At 50.3% G+C, this 22,272-nt stretch overlaps 1 protein-coding gene across 6 annotated transcripts in view; it reads right to left on the bottom strand.

The window, feature by feature from the left end:
• Positions 1–22,272, bottom strand: part of dnajc13 (dnaJ homolog subfamily C member 13) — a 187,899-nt gene that overhangs the window by 29,675 nt on the left and 135,952 nt on the right. For 5 of the 6 annotated variants that reach the window (XM_078413988.1, XM_078413962.1, XM_078413969.1 and 2 more), the window contains 10 exons: positions 19,644–19,718; positions 19,429–19,548; positions 17,518–17,697; positions 17,000–17,167; positions 14,698–14,811; positions 12,496–12,612; positions 9,549–9,726; positions 6,462–6,553; positions 4,873–4,972; positions 2,760–2,834 (listed from right to left, as the gene is read on the bottom strand). In XM_078413988.1, the coding sequence (XP_078270114.1) occupies positions 2,760–2,834; positions 4,873–4,972; positions 6,462–6,553; positions 9,549–9,726; positions 12,496–12,612; positions 14,698–14,811; positions 17,000–17,167; positions 17,518–17,697; positions 19,429–19,548; positions 19,644–19,718 (1,219 nt within the window). The remainder of the gene's footprint in view (positions 1–2,759; positions 2,835–4,872; positions 4,973–6,461; positions 6,554–9,548; positions 9,727–12,495; positions 12,613–14,697; positions 14,812–16,999; positions 17,168–17,517; positions 17,698–19,428; positions 19,549–19,643; positions 19,719–22,272) is intronic. The other variant, XM_078413998.1, reaches the window with a different exon arrangement.

Genomic DNA, 22,272 nt, shown 5'->3' with positions numbered 1-22,272 from the left:
CTTTCAGAAAGCCTTCGACAAGGTCCCACATAGGAGATTAGTGGGCAAGATTAGAGCACATGGTAATGGGGGTAGTGTGCTGACATGGATAGAAAATTGGTTGGCAGACAGAAAGCAAAGAGTGGGGATAAATGGGTCCCTTTCAGAATGGCAGGCAGTGACCAGTGGGGTACCGCAAGGTTCGGTGCTGGGACCGCAGCTATTTACAATATACATTAATGACTTGGATGAAGGGATTAAAAGTGTGAGGAGGATGCTATGAGGATGCAGGGTGACTTGGACAGGCTGTGTGAGTGGGCGGATGCATGGCAGATGCAGTTTAATGTGGATAAATGTAAGGTTATCCACTTTGGTGGTAAGAACAGGAAGGCAGATTATTATCTGAATGGTGTCAAGTTAGGAGGAGGGGGAGTTCAACGAGATCTGGGTGTCCTAGTGCATCAGTCAATGAAAGGAAGCATGCAGGTACAGCAGGCAGTGAAGAAAGCCAATGGAATGTTGGCCTTCATAACAAGAGGAGTTGAGTATAGGAGCAAAGAGGTCCTTCTGCAGTTGTACAGGGCCCTAGTGAGACCGCACCTGGAGTACTGTGTGCAGTTTTGGTCTCCAAATTTGAGGAAGGATATTCTTGCTATTGAGGGCGTGCAGCGTAGGTTCACTAGGTTAATTCCCGGAATGGCGGGACTGTCGTATGTTGAAAGACTGGAGCGACTAGGCTTGTATACACTGGAATTTAGAAGGATGAGAGGAGATCTTATTGAAACATATAAGATTATTAAGGGATTGGACACGTTAGAGGCAGGAAACATGTTCCCAATGTTGGGGGAGTCCAGAACCAGGGGCTACAGTTTAAGAATAAAGGGTAGGCCATTTAGAACGGAGATGAGGAAAAACTTTTTCAGTCAGAGAGTTGTGAATCTGTGGAATTCTCTGCCTCAGAAGGCAGTGGAGGATAATTCTCTGGATGCTTTTAAGAGAGAGATAGATAGAGCTCTTAAGGATAGCGGAGTCAGGGGGTATGGGGAGAAGGCAGGAACGGGGTACTGATTGTGAATGATCAGCCATGATCACATTGAATGGCGGTGCGTACAGGCTCGAAGGGCCGAATGCCCTATTCCTGCACCTATTGTCTATTATGTGTAGACAAAACACAGAGTGCTGGAAGATCTCCAGCTTCCAGAAGGCCTGGATAGAGTGGATGTGGAAAGGACGTTTCCATTGGTGGGAGAGTCTTGGACCAGAGGGCACAGCCTCAGAATTAAAGGACGTTCCTTCAGGAACAAGATGTGGAGGAACGTCTTTAGCCAGAGGGTGGTGAATCTGTGGAATTCATTGCCACAGAGGGCTGTGGAGGCCGTCAATTGATATTTTTAAGGCAGAGATTGACAGATTCTTGATTAGTGCGGGTGTCAGGGGTTATGGGGAGAAGGCAGGAGAATGGGGTTAGGAGGGAGAGATAGATCAGCCAAGATTGAATGGCGGAGTAGACTTGATGGGCCGAATGGCCTAATTCTGCTCCTGTCACTTATGACCTGATGAACTCAGCAGGAACAGGCAGCATCTGCGGTGGGAATGGCCAGACCACTTTAAGGGTATACACCGATCAGCTGAAACATTATGACCTGATGAGCCAAAACATTATGACCACCTGCCTAATATGCTGTTGGTCCTCCGTGTGCAGCCCCATACGCAGCAGGGTGCGATGCACTGTGTATTGTGACACATTCCTCCCGTGACCACCATTAACATTTTCTGTGACTTGTGCCACAGTCGACCTTCTGTCGGTTCGGACCAGACGGGATAGCCTTCGTTGCCCTCGCGCATCGATGAGCCTTGGGCGCCCAACACCCTGTCTGTCGCCGGTTTGTGGTTTGTCCCTCCTCGGACCACTGTCGGTCGGTACTCACCACTGCTGACCGGGAGCACCCCACAAGCCTTGCTGTTTCAGAGATGCTCTGACCCAGTCGTCTGGCCACAACAATTTGGCCCTTGTCAGAGTCGCTCAGGTCTTTACTCCTGCCCATCTCTCCTACATCCAACACATCAACTTCAAGAACTGACTGTTCACTTGCTGCCTAATATATCCCACCCCTTGACAGGTGCCATTGTAACAAGATAATCAATGTCATTCACTTTGTCTGTCGGTGGGCATAATGTTTCGGCTGATCGGTGTATCTGAAGAAGGGTCCCATCCCAAATGTCATCTGTCCATGCATCCAGCAGATGTTGCCTGGCCCGCTGAGTGCTGTGGATACCAGCATCTGCAGATGTTGCCTGGTCCGCTGAGTGCTGTGGATACCAGCATCTGCAGATGTTGCCTGGTCCGCTGAGTGCTGTGGATACCAACATCTGCAGATGCTGCCTGGTCCGCTGAGTGCTGTGGATACCAGCATCTGCAGATGTTGCCTGGTCCGCTGAGTGCTGTGGATACCAGCATCTGCAGATGTTGCCTGGTCCGCTGAGTGCTGTGGATACCAACATCTGCAGATGCTGCCTGGTCCGCTGAGTGCTGTGGATACCAGCATCAGCAGATGTTACCTGGTCCGCTGAGTGCTGTGGATACCAGCATCTGCAGATGTTGCCTGGTCCGCTGAGTGCTGTGGATACCAGCATCTGCAGATGTTGCCTGGTCCGCTGAGTGCTGTGGATACCAGCATCAGCAGATGTTACCTGGTCCGCTGAGTGCTGTGGATACCAGCATCTGCAGTTCCTTGTGTCTCCGTATGTATGTACCGACGACAGGTCAATAAGAGACTCACCTTTACCCATGGCCTCTTTTATGATCTTTGTGTTTGATGTCAGAGCGTAGAGAGTTTCAAGAACAAGCTGGCGACCTGAGGAAGGAAGAACGAAATGTTCAGGGTGTCAGAATTTGAACACATGTAAGTCGTGTCATAGAGTGACACAGAGGTCCTTCAGCCCAACTTACCCACAACGGCCAAACGCAGGCCCGGCGATCGTTTCGCTCAACACCTTCGCTCAGTCCGCCTTAACCAACCTGATCTCCCGGTGGCCGAGCACTTCAACTCCCCCTCCCACTCCCAGTCTGACCTTTCTGTCATGGGCCTCCTCCAGTGTCATAGTGAGGCCCACCGGAAATTGGAGGAACAGCACCTCATATTTCGCCTGGGCAGCTTGCAGCCCAGTGGTATGAACATTGACTTCTCCAACTTTAGATAGTTCCTCTGTCCCTCTCTTCCCCTCCCCCTTCCCAGATCTCCCTATCTTCCTGTCTCCACCTATATCCTTCCTTTGTCCCGCCCCCCTGACATCAGTCTGAAGAAGTGTCTCGACCCGAAATGTCACCCATTCCATCTCTCCTGAGATGCTGCCTGACTCGCTGAGTTACTCCAGCATTTTGTGAATAAATACCCCATTTACACGAGTCCCACCTGCCCATATCCCTCTAATCCTATCCTATCCATGTACACGTCCTCTGGTTCTCGATTCCCCTACTCTGGGCAAAAGACCTTGCATTTATTAGATCAATTCCTCTCATGATCTTGTACACCTCTCTAAATTCATTCTGAAATCAGTCTGAAGAGGGGTCTTGACCCGAAACGTCACCCATTCCTTCTCTCCTCAGATGCTGTCTGACCCGCTGAGTTACTCCAGCATTTTGTCTACCTTCTCCACTCCTCATCCTCCTGCACTCCAAGGAATAAAGTCCAAGCTTGCTCAACCTCTCCCTGTAGAGCGCGCGCGCTCTCTCTCTCTCTCTCTCTCTCTCTCTCTCTCTCTCTCTCTCTCTCTCTCTCTCTCTCTCTCTCTCTCTCTCTCTCTCTCTCTCTCTCTCTCTCTCTCTCTCTCTCTCTCTCTCTCTCTCTCTCTCTCTCTCTCTCTCTCTCTCTCTCTCTCTCTCTCTCTCTCTCTCTCTCTCTCTCTCTCTCTCTCTTTCTCTCTCTCCTCTCTCTCCCTCCCTCTCTCTCTCTCTCTCTCCAAATCTTCTCTGTAACTCTTTCCAGCTTGACAGCATCTTTCCCGTAACAGATTGACAAAAACTGAACACTGAATACTGTAAAGGTGGCCTCACCAATATCTTGTACAACTTCTACACTCAATACTCTGACTGATGAAGGCCAATGTGCAGAAAGCCGTCTTCACCATCCTATCCACCTGTGACGCCACTTTCAAGGAACTAAATGAGAACCTGCCAATAAATAGAAAGATAGACACGTAGAGACGCAGACAGATAGAAACACAATAGGTGCAGGAGGAGGCCATTCGGCCCTTCGAGCCAGCACCGCCATTCAATGTGATCACGGCTGACCATCCACAATCAGTACCCCGTTCCTGCATTTTCCCCCATATTCCTTGATTCCACTAGCCCCTAGAGCTCTATCTAAATCTCTCTTGAAAGCATTCAGTGAATCGGCCTCCACTGCCTTCTGTGGCAGAGAATTCCACAGATTCACAACTCTCTGGGTGAAAACGTTCTTCCTCATCTCAGTCCTTATTCTTAAGTGGTACAGCACAGTGGCGCAGCGGTAGAGTTGCCGCCTTACAGCGAATGCAGCGCCGGAGACTCAGGTTCGATCCTGACTACGGGCGCTGTCTGTACGGAGTTTATACGTTCTCCCCGTGACCTGCGTGGGTTTTCTCCGAGATCTTCGGTTTCCTCCCACACTCCAAAGACGTGTAGGTATGTAGGTTAATTGACTTGGTAAATGTAAAAAAATTGTCCCTAGTGGGTGTAGGATAGTGTTAGTGTGCGGGGATCGCTGGGCGGTGCGGACTGGATGGGCCGAAGGGCCTGTTTCCGCACTGTATCTCTAAAAAAATCTAAGCAGCCGAGATGCTGCCTGAGCCGCTGAGTTACTTCAGCGTTCTGAGTCCATTGTACCGCACGTTAGACATTGTAGGTTTACTTACTGGAGGGCAGTGAATGCAGCAGCACCAGGAGGTTGCAAAGGACCAGGGATTCAGCAATGTTATTTACACATTCCTGGTTGGCCGTCACCATGTTCACCACCTGCGGTGTGACAAAACATTCACATATACGTTCCTTGAGAGTCAATGGACAATAGACAATAGGTGCAGGAGGAGGCCATTCGGCCCTTCGAGCCTGTACGCACCACCATTCAATGTGATCGTGGCTGATCATCCACAATCAGTAACCCGTGCCTGCCATCTCCCCATACCCCTTGATTCCCCAAGCCCCTAGAGCTCTATCAAACTCTCTCTGAAATCCATCCCGAGTTGGCCTACACTGCCTTATGTGGCAGCGTATTCCACAAATTCACAACTCTCTGGGTGAAAAAGTTCCTCACCTCAGTTTTAAATGGCCTCCCCTTTATTCTTAGACTGTGGCCCCTGGTTCTGGACTCCCCCAACATGGGGAACACTTTTCCTGCATCTAGCCTGTCCAGTCCTTTTATAATTTTATACATTTCTATAAGATCCCCTCTCCTCCTCCTAAATTCCAGTGAATACAAGCCCAGTCTTTCCAACCTTTCCTCATATGACAGTCCCGCCATCCCGGGGATTAACCTCGTGAACCTGCGCTGCACTGCCTCAACAGCAAGGATGTCCTTCCTCAAATTAGGAGATCAAAACTGCACACAGTACTCCAGGTGCGGTCTCACTAGGGCCCTGTACAACTGCAGAAGGACCTCTTTGCTCCTATACTCAACTCCTCTTGTTATGACAGCAACATGCCAAAGACTGTTTGGGTCCTTGGATGGAGTTGAGGGGGGAGGTAAAGGGACAGGTGTTGCATCTCGTGCGGTTGCAGGGGAAAGTACCTGGGGAGGGGGTCACTGGAGGAGGCCCATGACAGAAAGGTCAGACTGGGAATGGGAGGGGGAGTTGAAGTGCTCGGGCCACCCCAACCCCGGGCACTTTCCCCTGCAACCGCACGAGATGCAACACCTGTCCCTTTACCTCCCCCCTCAACTCCATCCAAGGACCCAAACAGTCTTTCCAGGTGAGACAGAGGTTCACCTGCACCTCCTCCAACCTCATCTATTGCATCCGCTGCTCTAGATGTCAACTTATTTACATCGGCGAAACCAAGCGCAGGCTCGGCGATTGCATCGCTGTACACCTGCGCTCGGTCCGCATTAACCAAACCGATCTCCCGGTGGCCGAGCACTTCAACTCCCCCTCCCATTCCCAGTCTGACCTTTCTGTCATGGGCCTCCTCCAGTGCCATAGTGAGGCCCACCGGAAATTGGAGGAACAGCACCTCATATTTCGCCTGGGCAGCTTGCAGCCCAGTGGTATGAACATCGACTTCTCCAACTTCAGATAGCTCCTCTGTCCCTCCCTTCCCCTCCTCCTTCCCAGTTCTCCCTCTATCTTCCTGTCTCCACGTATATCCTTCCTTTGTCCCGCCCCCCGACATCAGTCTGAAGAAGGGTCTCGACCCGAAACGTCACCCATTCCTTCTCTCCTGAGATGCTGCCTGACCTGCATTTAGTGAATAAATACCTTAAAAGAGTAACAGGTGCACGACTTACCTCCAAGGCGAGCTGTTGGACCTGCCCAGCTCCATGTACCCGGAGGAGAGAGAAGATCAATTTAAAGTGACCAATGCATTCCATTTCAGAACCTGAAACAAAACTCGGAGTGAAGACCTGCCGACACTGAAACCAAACGCAACATCACAAGAAACGGTCAACATTGTCCGAGCATCAACAGACAACATACAATAGGTGCAGGAGGAGGCCATTCGGCCCTTCGCGCCAGCACCAGCAAACCCGAAGGGCAACCTTTACACACAATGGGTGGTGGATGTATGGAACGAGCTGCCGGTGGAGGTAAATGAAACACGGAACTGTAACACTATTTAAAGAGACGCATGGACAGCTATTCAAAGAGACGCATGGACAGACATGGATCATCCACAATCAGTACCCCGTTCCTGCCTTCTCCCCATACCCACTGACTCCGCTATCCTTAAGAGCTCTATCTAGCTCTCTCTTGAAAGCATCCAGAGAATTGGCCTCCACTGCCTTCTGAGGCAGAGAATTCCACAGATTCACAACCCTCTGGGTGAAAAAGTTGTTTCCTCATCTCCGTTTCCAATGGCTGACCCCTTATTCTTAAACTGTGGCCCCTGGTTCTGGACTCCCCCAACATTGGGAACGTGTTTCCTGCCTCTAACGTGTCCAACCCCTTAATAATCTTATATGTTTCAATAAGATCCCCTCTCATCCTTCTAAATTCCAGTGTATACAAGCCCATTCTTTCGACATACGACAGTCCCGCCATCCCGGGAATTAAACTAGTCACCCTTCACCCTCAGCCCCTGGTTACCATTCCCCTCTCCGCTCAAAAGTGAATGCTGTCTCCTTGGAGTGCAGGAGGCTGAGGGCTGATCTTATAGAAGTGCACAAGAACATGGGGGGAATAGATAGGGTGAAGGCAGTCTTTTGCCCAGAGTAGGGGAATCAAGAACCAGAGGACAGATGTTTAAAGTGAGAGGGGACATTGCAGTGGCCTCACAGCACAAGGGACCCGGGTTCGATCCCGACTGCGGGTGCTGTCTGTATGAAGTTTGTACGAAGTTTGACCTGTGTGGGGTTTCTCCGGGTGCTCCGGTTTCCTCTCACACTCCAAAGACGTACAGGTTTGTAGGTTGTGTAGGAAACAACTGCAGATGCTGGTTTAAAATCGAAGGTAGACGCAAAATGCTGGGGCAACTCAGCGGGACAGGCAGCATCTCTGAAAACCCGAAATTCTCTGCCTCAGAAGGCAGTGGAGGCCAATTCTCTGAATGCATTCAAGAGAGAGCTAGATAGAGCTCTTAAGGATAGCGGAGTCAGGGGGTATGAGGAGAAGGCAGGAACGGGGTACTGATTGAGAATGATCAGCCATGATCACATTGAATGGCGGTGCTGGCTCGAAGGGCCGAATGGCCTCCTCCTACACCTATTGTCTATTGAAACGTCACCCATTCCTTCTCTCCAGAGATGGTGCCTGTCCCGCTGAGTTACACCGGCATTTTGTGTCTACCAGGTTTGTAGGTTAATTGGCTTCAGTAAAAATTGTAAATTGACCCTGGCATGTAGGACAGTGCTAGTGTACGGGACGATCGCTGGTCGGCACGGACTTGGTGGGCTGAAGGGCCTGTTTCCGCGCTGTATCTCAGTCTAAAGGGAAACCCGAAGGCCATTTTCACACGGTGGGTGGTGGGTGTATGGAACGAGCTGCCGGAGGAGGTCGTTGAAGCAGGGACTATAACAGCATTTGAAGAGACGCATGGACAGGTAAGGGGATAGGAAAGGTTCAGAGGATCATGGGCCAAACGCAGGCTAGAGGGACGAGTTTGGTCAGCATGGATGAGTTGGGCAGAAGGGTCTGTTTCTCGGCTGTGTGAATCTTGAAACGTAGAAAATAGGTGCAGGAGGAGGCCGTTTGGACCTTCGAGCCAGCATAGCCATTCATTGTGATCACGGCTGATCATCCACAATTAGTAAGCTGTGCCTGCCTTCTCCCCATATCCCTTGATTCCGCTAGGCTCTAGAGATCTATCTAACTCAGTGTCAGATCATAGGGACAATTCTCTCCCAGCTGAGTGATCAGCAAACTACTATCTGCCTCGTGGGTGACCCTCGGACTATCCTTGATCAGACTTTGCTGGCTTTACCGCCATGCACTAAACGTTATTGCTTAATCATGAATATATACGCTTTAAATGGCTTGATCATGTATTGTCTTTCTGCTGACTGGTTAGTACGCAACAAATGGTTTTCACTGTACGTCGGTACAAGTGACAATAAACTAAACTGTACTGGCCTGTAGAGGAGGATGGGGGTTTAAGAGTCCGTGTGTACATGACAGATTGCGTGTTGCGTGTGCTGAGGCTGCTTTACTTACTTAGAATTGCTAGCTAAAGTACAACAGCTTTGCAGAACGGCAGAGGGTGTTGTGACTAAAGGATAAAGGCCCGATACCCAAGTCGTTCTGCAGAGAACAAAAGTCTGTTCTAGACAATGAGAACCGGTGCAGAAATGTGCTGATTGTGTGATTAGCTGGTCCCGCGACCACTTGTGTATAAATATACCGCCGGGACACAGAATAATGGAGTGGGGCCACCGCGAGGAGCCGGCAAGTACGTGATCGTACTCACAGTGACTCTCCCACCCCAGCCAGCGTAATAAAGTTGTGTCTTTACTGTGAGCATCAGTGTCTGACGGTGTTTGTTATCTCAGAGCGCGGGCGGGCTTTAACAGGACGGTGCGGGCCAGTTGGGCTGAAGGGCCTGTTTCCACGCTGTATGACTGTTGGCCATCTCATTCAATAGACAATAGATGCAGGAGGAGGCCATTCGGCCCTTCGAGCCAGCACCGCCATTCAATATGATCATGGCTGATCATTCTCAATCAGTACCCCGTTCCTACCTTCTCCCCATACCCACTGACTCTGCTATCCTTAAGAGCTCTATCTAGCTCTCTCTTGAATACATTCAGAGAATTGGCCTCCACTGCCTTCTGAGGCAGAGAATTCCACAGATTCACAACTCTTTGACTGAAGAAGTTTTTCCTCACGCACAGCCTCACGATGAGACGGCGCTCCGCGTTACAGACCCGGGCGGCACTGACCTGGGTTGTTTTTGATGACGTTACGTAGTGCCTCCAAAGACATTTCAGCTCGCCTCAACCTGTCCTCGTGCTGGTCGGACTCCACCTTCCCTGTCCGCGTGATGGCCATCAGCGTGTGCAGATACTGGGCTTGGGACCCCACAAAGTCGAGCAGGCTGCCTGCAAATACCTTGGGCAACTGGGAGAGAAAGACCCCACCAATATTAAATAACCCCGATTAACATTTTTAACCAAAAGCTGTCAAATGCTGTGTCGGAAGGAACTGCAGATGCTGGTTTGCACTGAGGTTGGCCGCTAAAAGCTGGAGCAACTCAGCGGGACAGGCAGCATCCCTGGAGAGAAGGGATGGGTGACGTTGGATTCTTTTTTAGATTTAGAGATACAGCGCGGAAACAGGCCCTTCGGCCCACCGAGTCCGCGCCGCCCACCGATCCCCGCACATTAACACTATCCTACACACACTAGGGACAATTTTTACATTTACACAGTCAATTAACCTACAAACCTGCACGTCTTTGGAGTGTGGGAGGAAACCGAAGATCTCGGAGAAAACCCACGCAGGTCACAGGGAGAACGTACAAACTCCGTACAGACGGCGCCCGTAGTCAGGTTCGAACCCGAGTCTCCGGCGCTGCATTCGCTGTAAGGCAACAACTCTACCGCTGCGCCACCGTGCCACCACGGTGAATGGTCTCGACCCGAAACGTCACCCATTCCTTCTCTCCAGAGAAGCTACCTGTCCCGCTGAGTTACTCCCGCATTTTGTGTCTATCTTCGGGGTTAAATTTTATTCATTGTCATCACAGTGCCTCTATTTTGCAAGAAAATAAAAGCAACATTGAACCATTGAAGAAAGCAATTGCCACACATTCAACGTCAATTTTGAAAGAAAATGGAAATAGTTTTCATCCACATTTTTCCATCATCAGGTCACAAGTGATAGGAGAAGAATTAGGCCATTCGGCCCATCAAGTCTACTCCGCCATTCATCTCTCCAGATCTATCTCTCCTAACCCCATGTTCCTGTTTCAAACTTCATTATATAAATGCAATGATTTTGAAATTCAAGCAAGATGGCCAACTCATTTCTTGGGCAGAGCTGTGGCGGTGGGATCTCACCAGCAAGGGCAGGGCGGTCACGGTGGCGCAGCGGTAGAGTTGCTGCCTTACAGCGCTTGCTGTTCCATCCCGGGTTCCATCCTGACAAGGGGTGCTGTCTGTACAGAGTTTGTACGTTCTCCCCGTGACCTGCGTGGGTTTTAGGGAGGATCTCCTTGTCGGTCTGCTCCTGGGCCTGGACAAGATGGCCGTTCGCGGGTCCAGGTCACACCAGAGGCGGCTGCCTGCCCCTTTTCCGGGCCTAAGTCCGTGCCCGCGTACCCCTGTCGAGGGAACACACGCGCAGTGTCCACGGGGACGTTGGAGGCCTTCCGTGAACGCTGGTCGCCGCGGGGGGGGGGGGAGTGTATTACTGATGAGGATGACGAGAGCAAGTCTGAGGTCATCCTATTCGCCCCCCCCGACTCCATCAAAACGATAACAGGCAGCCTTGGAAGCCTATCCTCCCTGGTCAAACCGTATGTCAAAAACCTGGGCGTGATATTTGACTCTGCATTAAAGTTTGACGAGCAAGTCAACGCTACACTGGGATCAGCCAATCAACCCTGTCCCGCCGGCAATTGGTCCAAAACGCCGCAGCGAGACTCCTGACGGGTACCTGTAAAAGGGACCACATCACCCCGATTCTGGCCTCTCTCCACTGGCTCCCAGTACGGTACAGAATCAACTTCAAGCTCCTCCTATTCACGTATAAAGCCCTAAACGGGCTTGCCCCCCCCCCCCCCCACATCAACAATCTTCTAACCCACCACTCTATCTCCAGGTCCCTCAGGTCGGCCGACTTGGGGCTACTGACTATCACACGGTCTAGGCTTAAGCTCAGGGGTGACCGCGCTTTTGCAGTTGCAGCTCCTAGACTGTGGAACAGCATCCCTCTCCCCATCAGAACTGCCCCCTCCATCGACTCCTTTAAGTCCAGGCTCAAAACCTATTTTTACTCCCTAGTGTTTGAGGCCCTCTGAGGGGGCGCTGTGAACTGTTTATGTATGTGCTGTTATGTTTGTGTGCCATTGTATGTTCGTTTCTTAGTACCTGCACTGATGTACAGCACTTTGGTCAATGTGGGCTGTTTTTAAATGTGGTATACAAATAAAATTTGACTTGACTTTGACTTGACTATTTTTAATTGATGCCTGTTGTTTTGTAAGTTGCCACAAAGGCAGCTTTGGTCGTTTCACCCTTTTGTATATTTGCTTTTGTCCACTGAATAAAAGGATTTGTATATATTTTTTTTAAATGGGCAGAGCAAGGCAAAGGTGGGTAAGGCAAAGGAGCGCCTTTACAGCTGAGGAAATTCAGAGTGTCTCTGAGGATCCTTCAGTGCTTCTACTCTGGGGCTGTAGAGAGCATCCTGTCTGGCAACATCACAGTCTGGTTTGGGAACAGCTCTGCCCAGGACAGGATGGCCCTGCAGAGAGTAGTGTGTTCGGCTGGACGCACCATGGGAACTACACTCGCCCCCCTGCAGGACCTATACATCAGGAGGTGCAGATCCAGAGCAAGCAACATTATGGGGGAAACCCCTACCACCCCAGCAACGGACTGTTCCAGCTGCTACGATCAGGCAAACGCCTCCGCTGTCACGCTGTGAAAACAGAGAGGATGAGACGGAGTTTCTTCCCACAGGCCATCAGGACTGTTAACTATTATAACTCCAGGGACTAAATTTTTGTCTTCTCTGTATTAACTTTTATTTATATGCTGTAACTGTAATTCTTTTTTGTGCACAATCCGCAGGCATTGCCACTTTCATTTCACTGCACATCATGTATGTGCATGTGACAAATAAACGTGACTTGACTTGAGAGGCGTGATGGTGGGATCTTACCTCCAAGGGGAATGCTGGCTGTTCATTGTAGACCCGGACAAAGATCTCGCCGACAATCAGCTCCTTGGCGTGTTCGCTGAAAACAAACTCCGCACCGTAGTCCTTATCACAGTCCCCCTTGAGGAAATAAAAGTGCTGGAGTGAGTGGCGGCACGGGGGCGCAGCGGCAGAGTCGCTGCATCACAGCGCCAGGGACCCACCCGGCTTCCATCATGACCACGGGCGCTTGTCTGTACCAACGTTTGCACCAAAGATACTAGAGGAGCAAGAAAGACCACTCGACCCTAAAAACCGTAGTAGGTCACGGCGCCATTTTAGTAGGCAGAAACTTGCAGAAACATTTAAAAAGAAAAATAACAAAAATCTGTGAATTGATAGATGAGATATATTCTGCATTTTAATGGTATCATCACACATACTGTTCCCCCAAAACACTGATTACACTGCGAGAGGCAGAGCGAACGGCTTACTAAAATGGCGGACGTTACGGGTTTTGCTTACTAAAATGGCGGACGTTATGCTCCTTTGCGTACTACACTTCAGTATAGGCGATTTCAACTGAGTGGTCCATCTTGTTCCTCTAGTATCTTTGGTTTGTACGTTCTCCCCGTGACCGTCTGGATTTTCTTTCAGTGCTCTAGATTCCTCCCACGCCACCAAGACGTACAGATGTGCGTCTATCTGCGCGTTAAGGGGGGGGAGAGGGCAGCAGGGCCGAGGATGTCCTGGTTGGGTTTGCTCCTGGGCCTGGCCAAGCTGGCCATCCGTGAGTCACGACGCCAGGCGGTAGAGGGCTCTGCCCGAGCCGGCTGCCTACCCCTTTTCCGGGGTTATGTCCGTCCGCGCCCGAGTGGTGTTGGAGAGGGACCGCGCGCGCGCTGCCCACGGGCACCCTGGGGGATTTCCGGGACCGCTGGGCACCGCAGGGGGTGGATGTATCGTTGACAAGGAGTGTAATGTAGTTGTATAGCAGTTCATTCAGTATATTTGTGTGTCTTGTTTTATGGTGGGTGGGCTCTGCTTTGTTTGATTGCATTGTAAATATTATTTTTAATAATTAAATACATTTTTTGATATTAAAAAACCCCAAAGATGTACAGGTTTGCAGGTTAACTGCCTTTCATAAAAATTGTAAATTGTCCCTAGTGTGCTGGATAATGGCGGTGTAGGGGGAGATCGCTGGTCGGCCTGGGCTCGCTGGGGCAAAGGGCCTGTTTACGCACCTCATCTCTAACGTCTAAAGGGAAAGGAACATGAAAGGTTTAGAGGGATACGGGCCAAATGCAGGCAGGTGAGACTAGTGTAGATGGGGAAATCTGACTACAGGTGTGGCCTGTACGGAGTTTGCAGGCTCTCCCTGTGAACTGCGTGGGTTTTACCCGGGTGCTTCAGATTCCCCCAACACTCCAAAGACATGCAGGTTTGTCGGTTAATTGGCCTTACTGCGTAGTGATAGTGCTAGTGATCGCTGGTCGACTCAGTGGGTCGAAGGGCCTGTTTCCATGCTGTATCTCTAAACTAAACTAAGTTACTTTTGGAGGTAGACACAAGATGCTGGAGTAACTCAGTGGGTCAGGCAGCATCTCTGGACAGAAGGAGAGGGTGACCCGAAACGCGTGGGACGAAACCAAAGATCTTGGAGAAAACCCACGCAGGTCACGGGGAGAACGTACAAACTCCGTACAGACAGCGCCCGTGGTCGGGATCGAACCCGGGTCTCCAGCGTTGTGAGGCAGCAGCTCTACCCGCTGCTCCTGGGTAAGAACTGTTCACTGCGGCACGGAGGGATTGGACACGCTCGAGGCAGGAAACATGTTCCCAATGTTGGGGGAGTCCAGAACCAGGGGCCACAGTTTAAGAATAAGGGGTCGGCCATTTAGAACAGAGATGAGGAAAAACTTTTTCACCCAGAGGGTTGTGAATCTGTGGAATTCTCTGCCTCAGAAGGCAGTGGAGGCTGATTCTCAAGAGAGAGCTAGATAGAGCTCTTAAGGATAGCGGAGTCAGGGGGTATGGGGAGAAGGCAGGAACGGGGTACTGATTGTGAATGATCAGCCATGATCACGGTGAATGGCGGCGCTTGCTCGAAGGCCGAATGGCTTCCTCCTGCACCTATTGTGGCCACTAGACAATAGGTGCAGAAGTAGGCCATTCAGCCCTTCGAGCCAGCAGGGGCAGGGAGAGGTTTGAACGTGAGCTTACCCGCCTGATCATGCTCTCCTGCTGTGCCAACAGGAACTCCAGCAGCTCCGCACGGGTGCCGTTGCTCCAGATTAAGTACGGGTTCTCCGTGTTGCTGTTCAGCATTTTGAGGATCTGGTTTAAAAAATGAAGCACGTCCTTAGGATATACAGCTTATCATACGGAATGGCGGGACTATCATACGTTGAAAGACTGGAGCGACTAGGCTTGTATACACTGGAATTTAGAAGGATGAGAGGAGATCTTATCGAAACGTATAAGATTATTAAGGGGTTGGACACGTTAGAGGCAGGAAACATGTTCCCAATGTTGGGGGAGTCCAGAACCAGGGGCCACAGTTTAAGAATAAGGGGTAGGCCATTTAGAACGGAGCTGAGGAAAAACTTTTTCAGTCACAGAGTTGTGAATCTGTGGAATTCTCTGCCTCAGAAGGCAGTGGAGGCCAATTCTCTGAATGCATTCAAGAGAGAGCTAGATAGAGCTCTTAAGGATAGCGGAGTCAGGGGGTATGGGGAGAAGGCAGGAACGGGGTACTGATTGTGAATGATCAGCCATGATCACATTGAATGGCGGTGCTGGCTCGAAGGGTCGAATGGCCTCCTCCTGCACCTATTGTCTATTGTCTATCTCTGTGCGGTATCTCAGCTGCACGCCAGCGGACAGGAGAGCACTTCAGCGGCTCGTCTGCAGAGCGCAGTGGATCATTGGGACACAGCTACCAGCCCTGGAGGACATTTCTCAACACACGCTGCCTCAGGAAAGCCACCAGCATCTACAAGGACCCCACACACACGTGCCACCGTCTGTTTGAACCCCTCCCATCTGGCAGACGGTACAAGGCCTTCTACGCCCGCACCTCCAGACTAAGGAACAGCTGCTCTGAATTGGACCTGCTGATCTGCCCACCATGATCTGCCTCTGCCCCCCAGGGTCATCTGGCACAACTGACCACTGCATGAACCTTTTTATGCACTTTACCTTGTTTCCTCATTCCCCCCCCCCTTTGTCGTTTTCGTTTTCGCGGTGATTTATTAATTTATTTTATAGCAATCAATATGGAAGTGGCATTCTTAATCTCGTTGTACTTGTACAATGACAATAAAGGTATTGTATTGTATTGCAGCGGAGGGTTTAACAGCCCCGACCGCAGGGTGAACAAAGAGGAAGGTGACTGAACTTTATCACCTTCCATCCTGGTCAGCGCGCAACAAAAGCTTTTCCCTGTACCTCGGTACACATGACAATAAACTAAACTGTAAACGGTAGAAAACTTTTTCACCCAGAGAGTTGTGAATCTGTGGAATTCTCTGCCACAGAGGGCAGTGGAGGCCAATTCACTGGATGAATTTAAGAGAGAGTTAGATAGAGCTCTAGGGGCTAGTGGAATCAAGGGATATGGGGAGAAGGCAGGCACAGGTTACTGATTGTGGATGATCAGCCATGATCACAATGAATGGCGGTGCTGGCTTGAAGGGCCAAATGGCCTCCTCCTGCACTTATTTTGTTATGCTTTCTATGTTTCCAGAAAGTCCTGGTGAGCTGCCACGGAACTGGGGACCAGCCCAGGGAGGGAAGCCCACCGAGCAGGGCCCCTGCTCCCCCCCGACGACCGGGAACCAGAGACGTGGAGGGAGTTGGCGACGGCAGGGGCGCTGGACAAAGGGCACATACACCGATCAGCCAAAACATTATGACCACCTGCCTAATATGCTGTTGGTCCTCCGTGTGCAGCCCCATACGCAGCAGGGTGCGATGCACTGTGTATTGTGACACATTCCTCCCGTGACCACCATTAACATTTTCTGTGACTTGTGCCACAGTCGACCTTCTGTCGGTTCGGACCAGACGGGATAGCCTTCGTTGCCCTCGCGCATCGATGAGCCTTGGGCGCCCAACACCCTGTCTGTCGCCGGTTTGTGGTTTGTCCCTCCTCGCACCACTGTCGGTAGATACTCACCACTGCTGACCGGGAGCACCCCACAAGCCTTGCCGTTTCAGAGATGCTCTGACCCAGTCGTCTGGCCATAACAATTTGGCCCTTGTCAAGGTCGCTCAGGTCTTTACTCCTGCCCATTTCTCCTGCATCCAACACATCAACTTCAAGAACTGACTGTTCACTTGCTGCCTATTATATCCCACCCCTTGACAGGTGCCATTGTAACAAGATAATCAATGTTATTCACTTCGCCTGTCAGTGGTCATGATGTTTCGGCTGATCGGTGTAATAAATTCGGGCAAATTTATAAAATCACGCTGAACAAAATGTACACTGGCTGCAAAGAACAAATCAACGGAAGATCACCTCTGCCGGGCCGTCTTGGGCAAGCCTTCTGGAGACGAACGGAGATAACAATGCAGCCAAGCATTTCCTGATGGTGGGGTTTTCTGGTGTGGCCTTCTCCTCTGACAAATAACCGCCCAATCGACTCAGGGCAGTTACGCAGAATTTAGCCAGACTGTTCGACACCTCCTGTTTGAAGAAACAGAACAATTGATCTCATCAAAGATTGTTTGAAATATATTTCGATTTTTACATTTTAGATTTAGATTTAGAGATACAGCACGGAAACAGGCCCTTCTGCCCACCGAGTCCAGCGATCCCCGCACACTAACACTATCCTACACACACTAGAGACAATTTTTACATTTGCCCAGCCAATTAACCTCCTTACCTGCACGTCTTTGGAGTGTCAGCACGTCTAAATAAAACAGAAGATCGACACAAAAAACCGCAGTGACTGAGCGGGACAGGCAGCAACTCCGGACGGAGGGACTGGGTGACGTTTGGGGTCGAGGCCCCTTCTTCAGACTCCTAATTACCTGCTGATTGGTTTCCTCAGACTTCTGAATGCCACTCTCCTCCAGTGTGTAATCGTAGTTGAAGAGGTAGACGAGGAGATGCCACAAAATGCCAGCTTGGAATAAGTGAGTCTGTAGCCAGTAATCCACAGCGAAGGAACCCACGCACTCCACCGCCAGCATTGCCGTCCGCGGTAACGTCTGGAAAAGATGCGCACGGGGAACATCAGCGCGTGCAGCGGAGACGACCGAGGGCCAGGAGGGACCTGAGCCCGTTATAGTTCACAGATACAGCGCGGAAACAGGCCCTGTCGGCCCAGCGATCCCCGCACATTAACGCCATCCTACAGAGGTTACAGAGACATTGATCAATGATGGTTTATTGCAACTCCACAAGTAACCCTTGTGTCATGGGGGTATAAACATTGACAGGGGAGAGCCGGTGGATGTGGTGTACCTTGACTTTCAGAATGGCAAAATTAGAGCACATGGTATTGGAGGTAGGGTACTGACATGGATAGAAAATTGGCAGCCAGACAGAAAGCAAAGAGTGGGGATAAATGGGTCCCTTTCAGAATGGCAGGCAGTGACTAGTGGGGTACCGCAAGGCTCGGTGCTGGGATCGCAGCTATTTACAATATACATTAATGACTTGGACGAAGGGATTAAAAGTACCATTAGCAAATTTGCAGATGATACAAAGCTGGGTGGCAGTATGAACTGTGAGGAAGATGCTATGAGGTTGCAGGGTGACTTGGACAGGTTGTGTGAGTGGGCGGATGCATGGCAGATGCCGTTTAATGTGGATAAGTGTGAGGTTATCCACTTTGGTGGGAAGAATAGGAAGGCAGAGCATTATCTGAATGGTGCCAAGTTAGGAACAGGGGACGTACAACGAGATCTGGGTGTCCTAGTGCATCAGTCACTGAAAGGAAGCATGCAGGTACAGCAGGCAGTGAAGAAAGCCAATGGAATGTTGGCCTTCATAACAAGAGGAGTTGAGTATAGGAGCAAAGAGGTCCTTCTGCAGTTGTACAGGGCCCTAGTGAGACCGCACCTGGAGTACTGTGCGCAGTTTTGGTCTCCAAATTTGAGGAAGGATATTCTTGCTATTGAGGGCGTGCAGCGTAGGTTTACTAGGTTAAATCCAGGAATGGCGGGACTATCATATGTTGAAAGACTGGAGCGACTAGGCTTGTATACACTGGAATTTAGAAGGATGAGAGGGGATCTTATCGAAACGTATAAAATTATTAAGGGGTTGGACACGTTAGAGGCAGGAAACATGTTCCCAATGTTGGGGGAGTCCAGAACAAGGGGCCACAGTTTAAGAATAAGGGGTAGGCCATTTAGAATGGAGATGAGGAAAAACTTTTTCAGTCAGAGACTTGTGAATCTGTGGAATTCTCTGCCTCAGAAGGCAGTGGAGGCCAATTCTCTGAATGCATTCAAGAGAGAGCGAGATAGAGCTCTTAAGGATAGCGGAGTCAGGGGGTATGGGGAGAAGGCAGGAACGGGGTACTGATTGTGAATGATCAGCCATGACCACAGTGGCTCGAAGGGTCGAATGGCGTACTCCTGCACCTATTGTCTATTGTCTATTGTCTAAATCAAGAATCTATCCATCTCTGCTTTAAATATATCCACTGACTTTGCCTCCACGGTCTTCTGTGGCAAATAATTTCACAGATTCACCACCGTTTTGTGTCTGTCTTCGGTTTAAACCCTTGAGTAGGAAGGAACTGCAGATGCTGGTTTAAACTGAAGGTAGACACAAAATGCCGGAGTAATGATCAGCCAAGATCACATTGAATGGCGGTGCTGGCTCGAAGGGCCGAATGGCCTCCTATTGTCTATTGTCTATTGTCTACTCCAGCGTTGTGCGTGTGAGTTGCGATCTACCCCGCTCGGGGGTGCCGAGAGATTACCGACCTTGCCGTAGTAGAGCAGCCTGCAGAGGTCTCTGATGATGGTGGGCATCTCCGTGATCTTCTCCCTGCACTCCTCAAACTGTGCGGCAACGCTGTAGCACTGGCAGATGTGGCCGCAGACCTGCAGCAGGGTGGAGGCCGGGGTTAGTGCCACGCCGGTCACGGCAGACAGCAGCGCGCGGTGAACCCCGCCCAGCGCACGCTCGCCCGCCTTACCTGCACGGCCATGTCGTCCTTCTTGCTGGAGTTCGTTAACACCGCCACGCAGCGAGCAAAGCCATCTTGCAGCACCTGGAAAACAGTCAGCCATTCAGAGAATTCACACGCAGGCAGTCGTACAGTGTGGAATCGGGCCCTTCACAAGTGATAGGAACATAGAAACGTAGAAAATAGGTGCAGGAGGAGGCCACTCGGCCCTTCGAGCCAGCACCGCCATTCAGTGTGATCATGGCTGACCATCCACAATCAGTAACCTGTGCCTGCCTTCTCCCCATATCCCTTGATTCCACTAGCCCCTAGAGCTCTATCTAACTCTCTTTTAAATTCATCCAGTGAATTGGCCTCCACTGCCCTCTGTGGCAGAGAATTCCACAAATTCACAACTCTCTGGGTGAAAAAGCTTCTTCTCACCTCAGTTTTAAATGGCCTCCCCTTTATTCTTAGACTGTGGCCCCTGGTTCTGGAGCAGAATTTATCATTCACCCCATCACATCGAGTCTACTCCGCCATTCAATCATGGCTGATCTGTCTCTCCCTCTCAACCCCATTCTCCTGCCTTCTCCCCATAATCCCTGACATCCGAACTATACAAGAATCTATCTATCTCTGCCTTAAAAATATCCATTGAATTCCACAGATTCTACCACCCTCTGATTAAAGAAGTGTCTCCTTATCTCTTTCTTAAAGGAACATCAGGCTATGACCTCAGATCCGAGACTATCCCACTAGTGGATGCGGGTCAGGCAGCATCTGTGGAGAACATGGATAGGTGACGTTTCACAGAGTGCTGGAGTAACTCAGCGGGACAGGCAGCATCTGTGGAGAACATGGATAGGTGACGTTTCACAGAGTGCTGGAGTAACTCAGCAGGTCAGGCACATCTCTGGAGAACATGGATAGGTGACTTTAAGGATTGGGATTCTTCTTCAGAGGGTTGGAGAAGAGAAACCATAAGCGAGAGAGAAAAAAAAATCAGGACAAATGGGGGCCGGTAATAGATGAACTCAAGCCCGGATTGTTGGCTGGAGACTGCATGATTCAAAGAGGGATAGAGTCACAGAGTGATACAGTGTGGAAACAAGCCCTTCATAGAGTCACAGAGTGATACAGTGTGGAAACAGGCTCTTCATAGACTCACAGAGTGATACAGTGTGGAAACAAGCCCTTCATAGCGTGATACAGTGTGGAAACAGGCCCTTCATAGAGTCACAGAGTGATACAGTGTGGAAACAGGCCCTTCATAGAGTCACAGAGTGATACAGTGTGGAAACAGGCCCTTCATAGAGTCACAGAGTGATACAGTGTGGAAACAGGCCCTTCATAGAGTCACAGAGTGATACAGTGTGGAAACAGGCCCTTCATAGAGTCACAGAGTGATACAGTGTGGAAACAAGCCCTTCGGCCCAACTCGCCCACACCGGCCAACAATGTCCCAGCTACACTAGTCCCACCTGCCTGCGCTTGGTCCATATCCCTCCAAGCCTGTCCTGTCCAGGGTTCACAAAATGCTGGCGTAACTCAGCAGAACAGGTTAGCATCTCTGGAGGGAAGGAATGGGTGACGTTTCGGGTCGAGACCCTTCTTCAGACTATTTTCCCCTACCGTTTTTGTGCTCCACTGCAAATTCTCCTGAAGGAATGTCAACTTTGAAGAAGTTCTCCTCTTCTCCCGGACGCAAGTTCAGCCACATCCCCTGAAGCAGGGTCTCAGACCCGAATGTATTGGTATAAAGACCTGGAGTACTGTGGGCAATTTTGGTCTCCAAATTTGAGGAAGGACATTCTTATTGAGGGAGTGCAGCACAGCTTCACCAGGTTAATTGGCAGGACTGTTGTATGTTGATATACTGGAGCGACTGGGCTTGTATACACTGGAATTTAGGATCAGAGGGGATCTTATTGAAACATATAATATTATTAAGGGATTGGACACGCTAGAGGCAGGAAACATGTTCCCGATGTTGGGGGAGTCCAGAACCAGGGGCCACAGTTTAAGAATAAGGGGTAGGCCATTTAGAACAGAGATGAGGAAAAACCTTTTCAGTCAGAGTTGTGAATCTGTGGAATTCTCTGCCTCAGAAGGCAGTGGAGGCCAATTCTCTAGATGCTTTCAAGAGAGAGGTAGATAGAGCTCTTAAAGATATGGGGAGAAGGCAGGAATGGGGTACTGATTGTGGATAATCAGCCATGATCACGGTGAATAGAGCTCTTAAGGATAGCGGAGTTAGGGGGTATGGGGAGAAGGCAAGAACGGGGTACTGATTGAGAATGATCAGCCATGATCACATTGAATGGCGGTGCTGGCTCGAAGGGCCGAATGGCCTCCTCCTGCACCTATTGTCTATTGTGTGTCTACCCATTCACACTAGTTTGAGGTTATCCCACTTTCTCATCCTCTCCCTACACACTAGAGGCAATTTACAGCGGGCCAATTAACCTATAAACCCGCACGTCTTTGGGATGTGGGAGGAAACCAGAGCTCCCGGAGGAAACCCACGCGGTCATAGGGAGAACGGTCACAGTGACAACTGATTGTGGATGATCAGCTATGATCACAGTGAATGGCAGTGCTGGCTCGAAGGGCCAAATGGCCTCCTCCTGCACCAATTGTCTATTGAAACGGCACC

Source organism: Rhinoraja longicauda, chromosome 2 (assembly GCF_053455715.1).
Source record: "Rhinoraja longicauda isolate Sanriku21f chromosome 2, sRhiLon1.1, whole genome shotgun sequence".
Classification (NCBI taxonomy): domain Eukaryota; kingdom Metazoa; phylum Chordata; class Chondrichthyes; order Rajiformes; family Arhynchobatidae; genus Rhinoraja; species Rhinoraja longicauda.
Note: the sequence above shows the minus strand (reverse complement) of the source record. Positions and strands in the feature narration are given on the sequence as shown.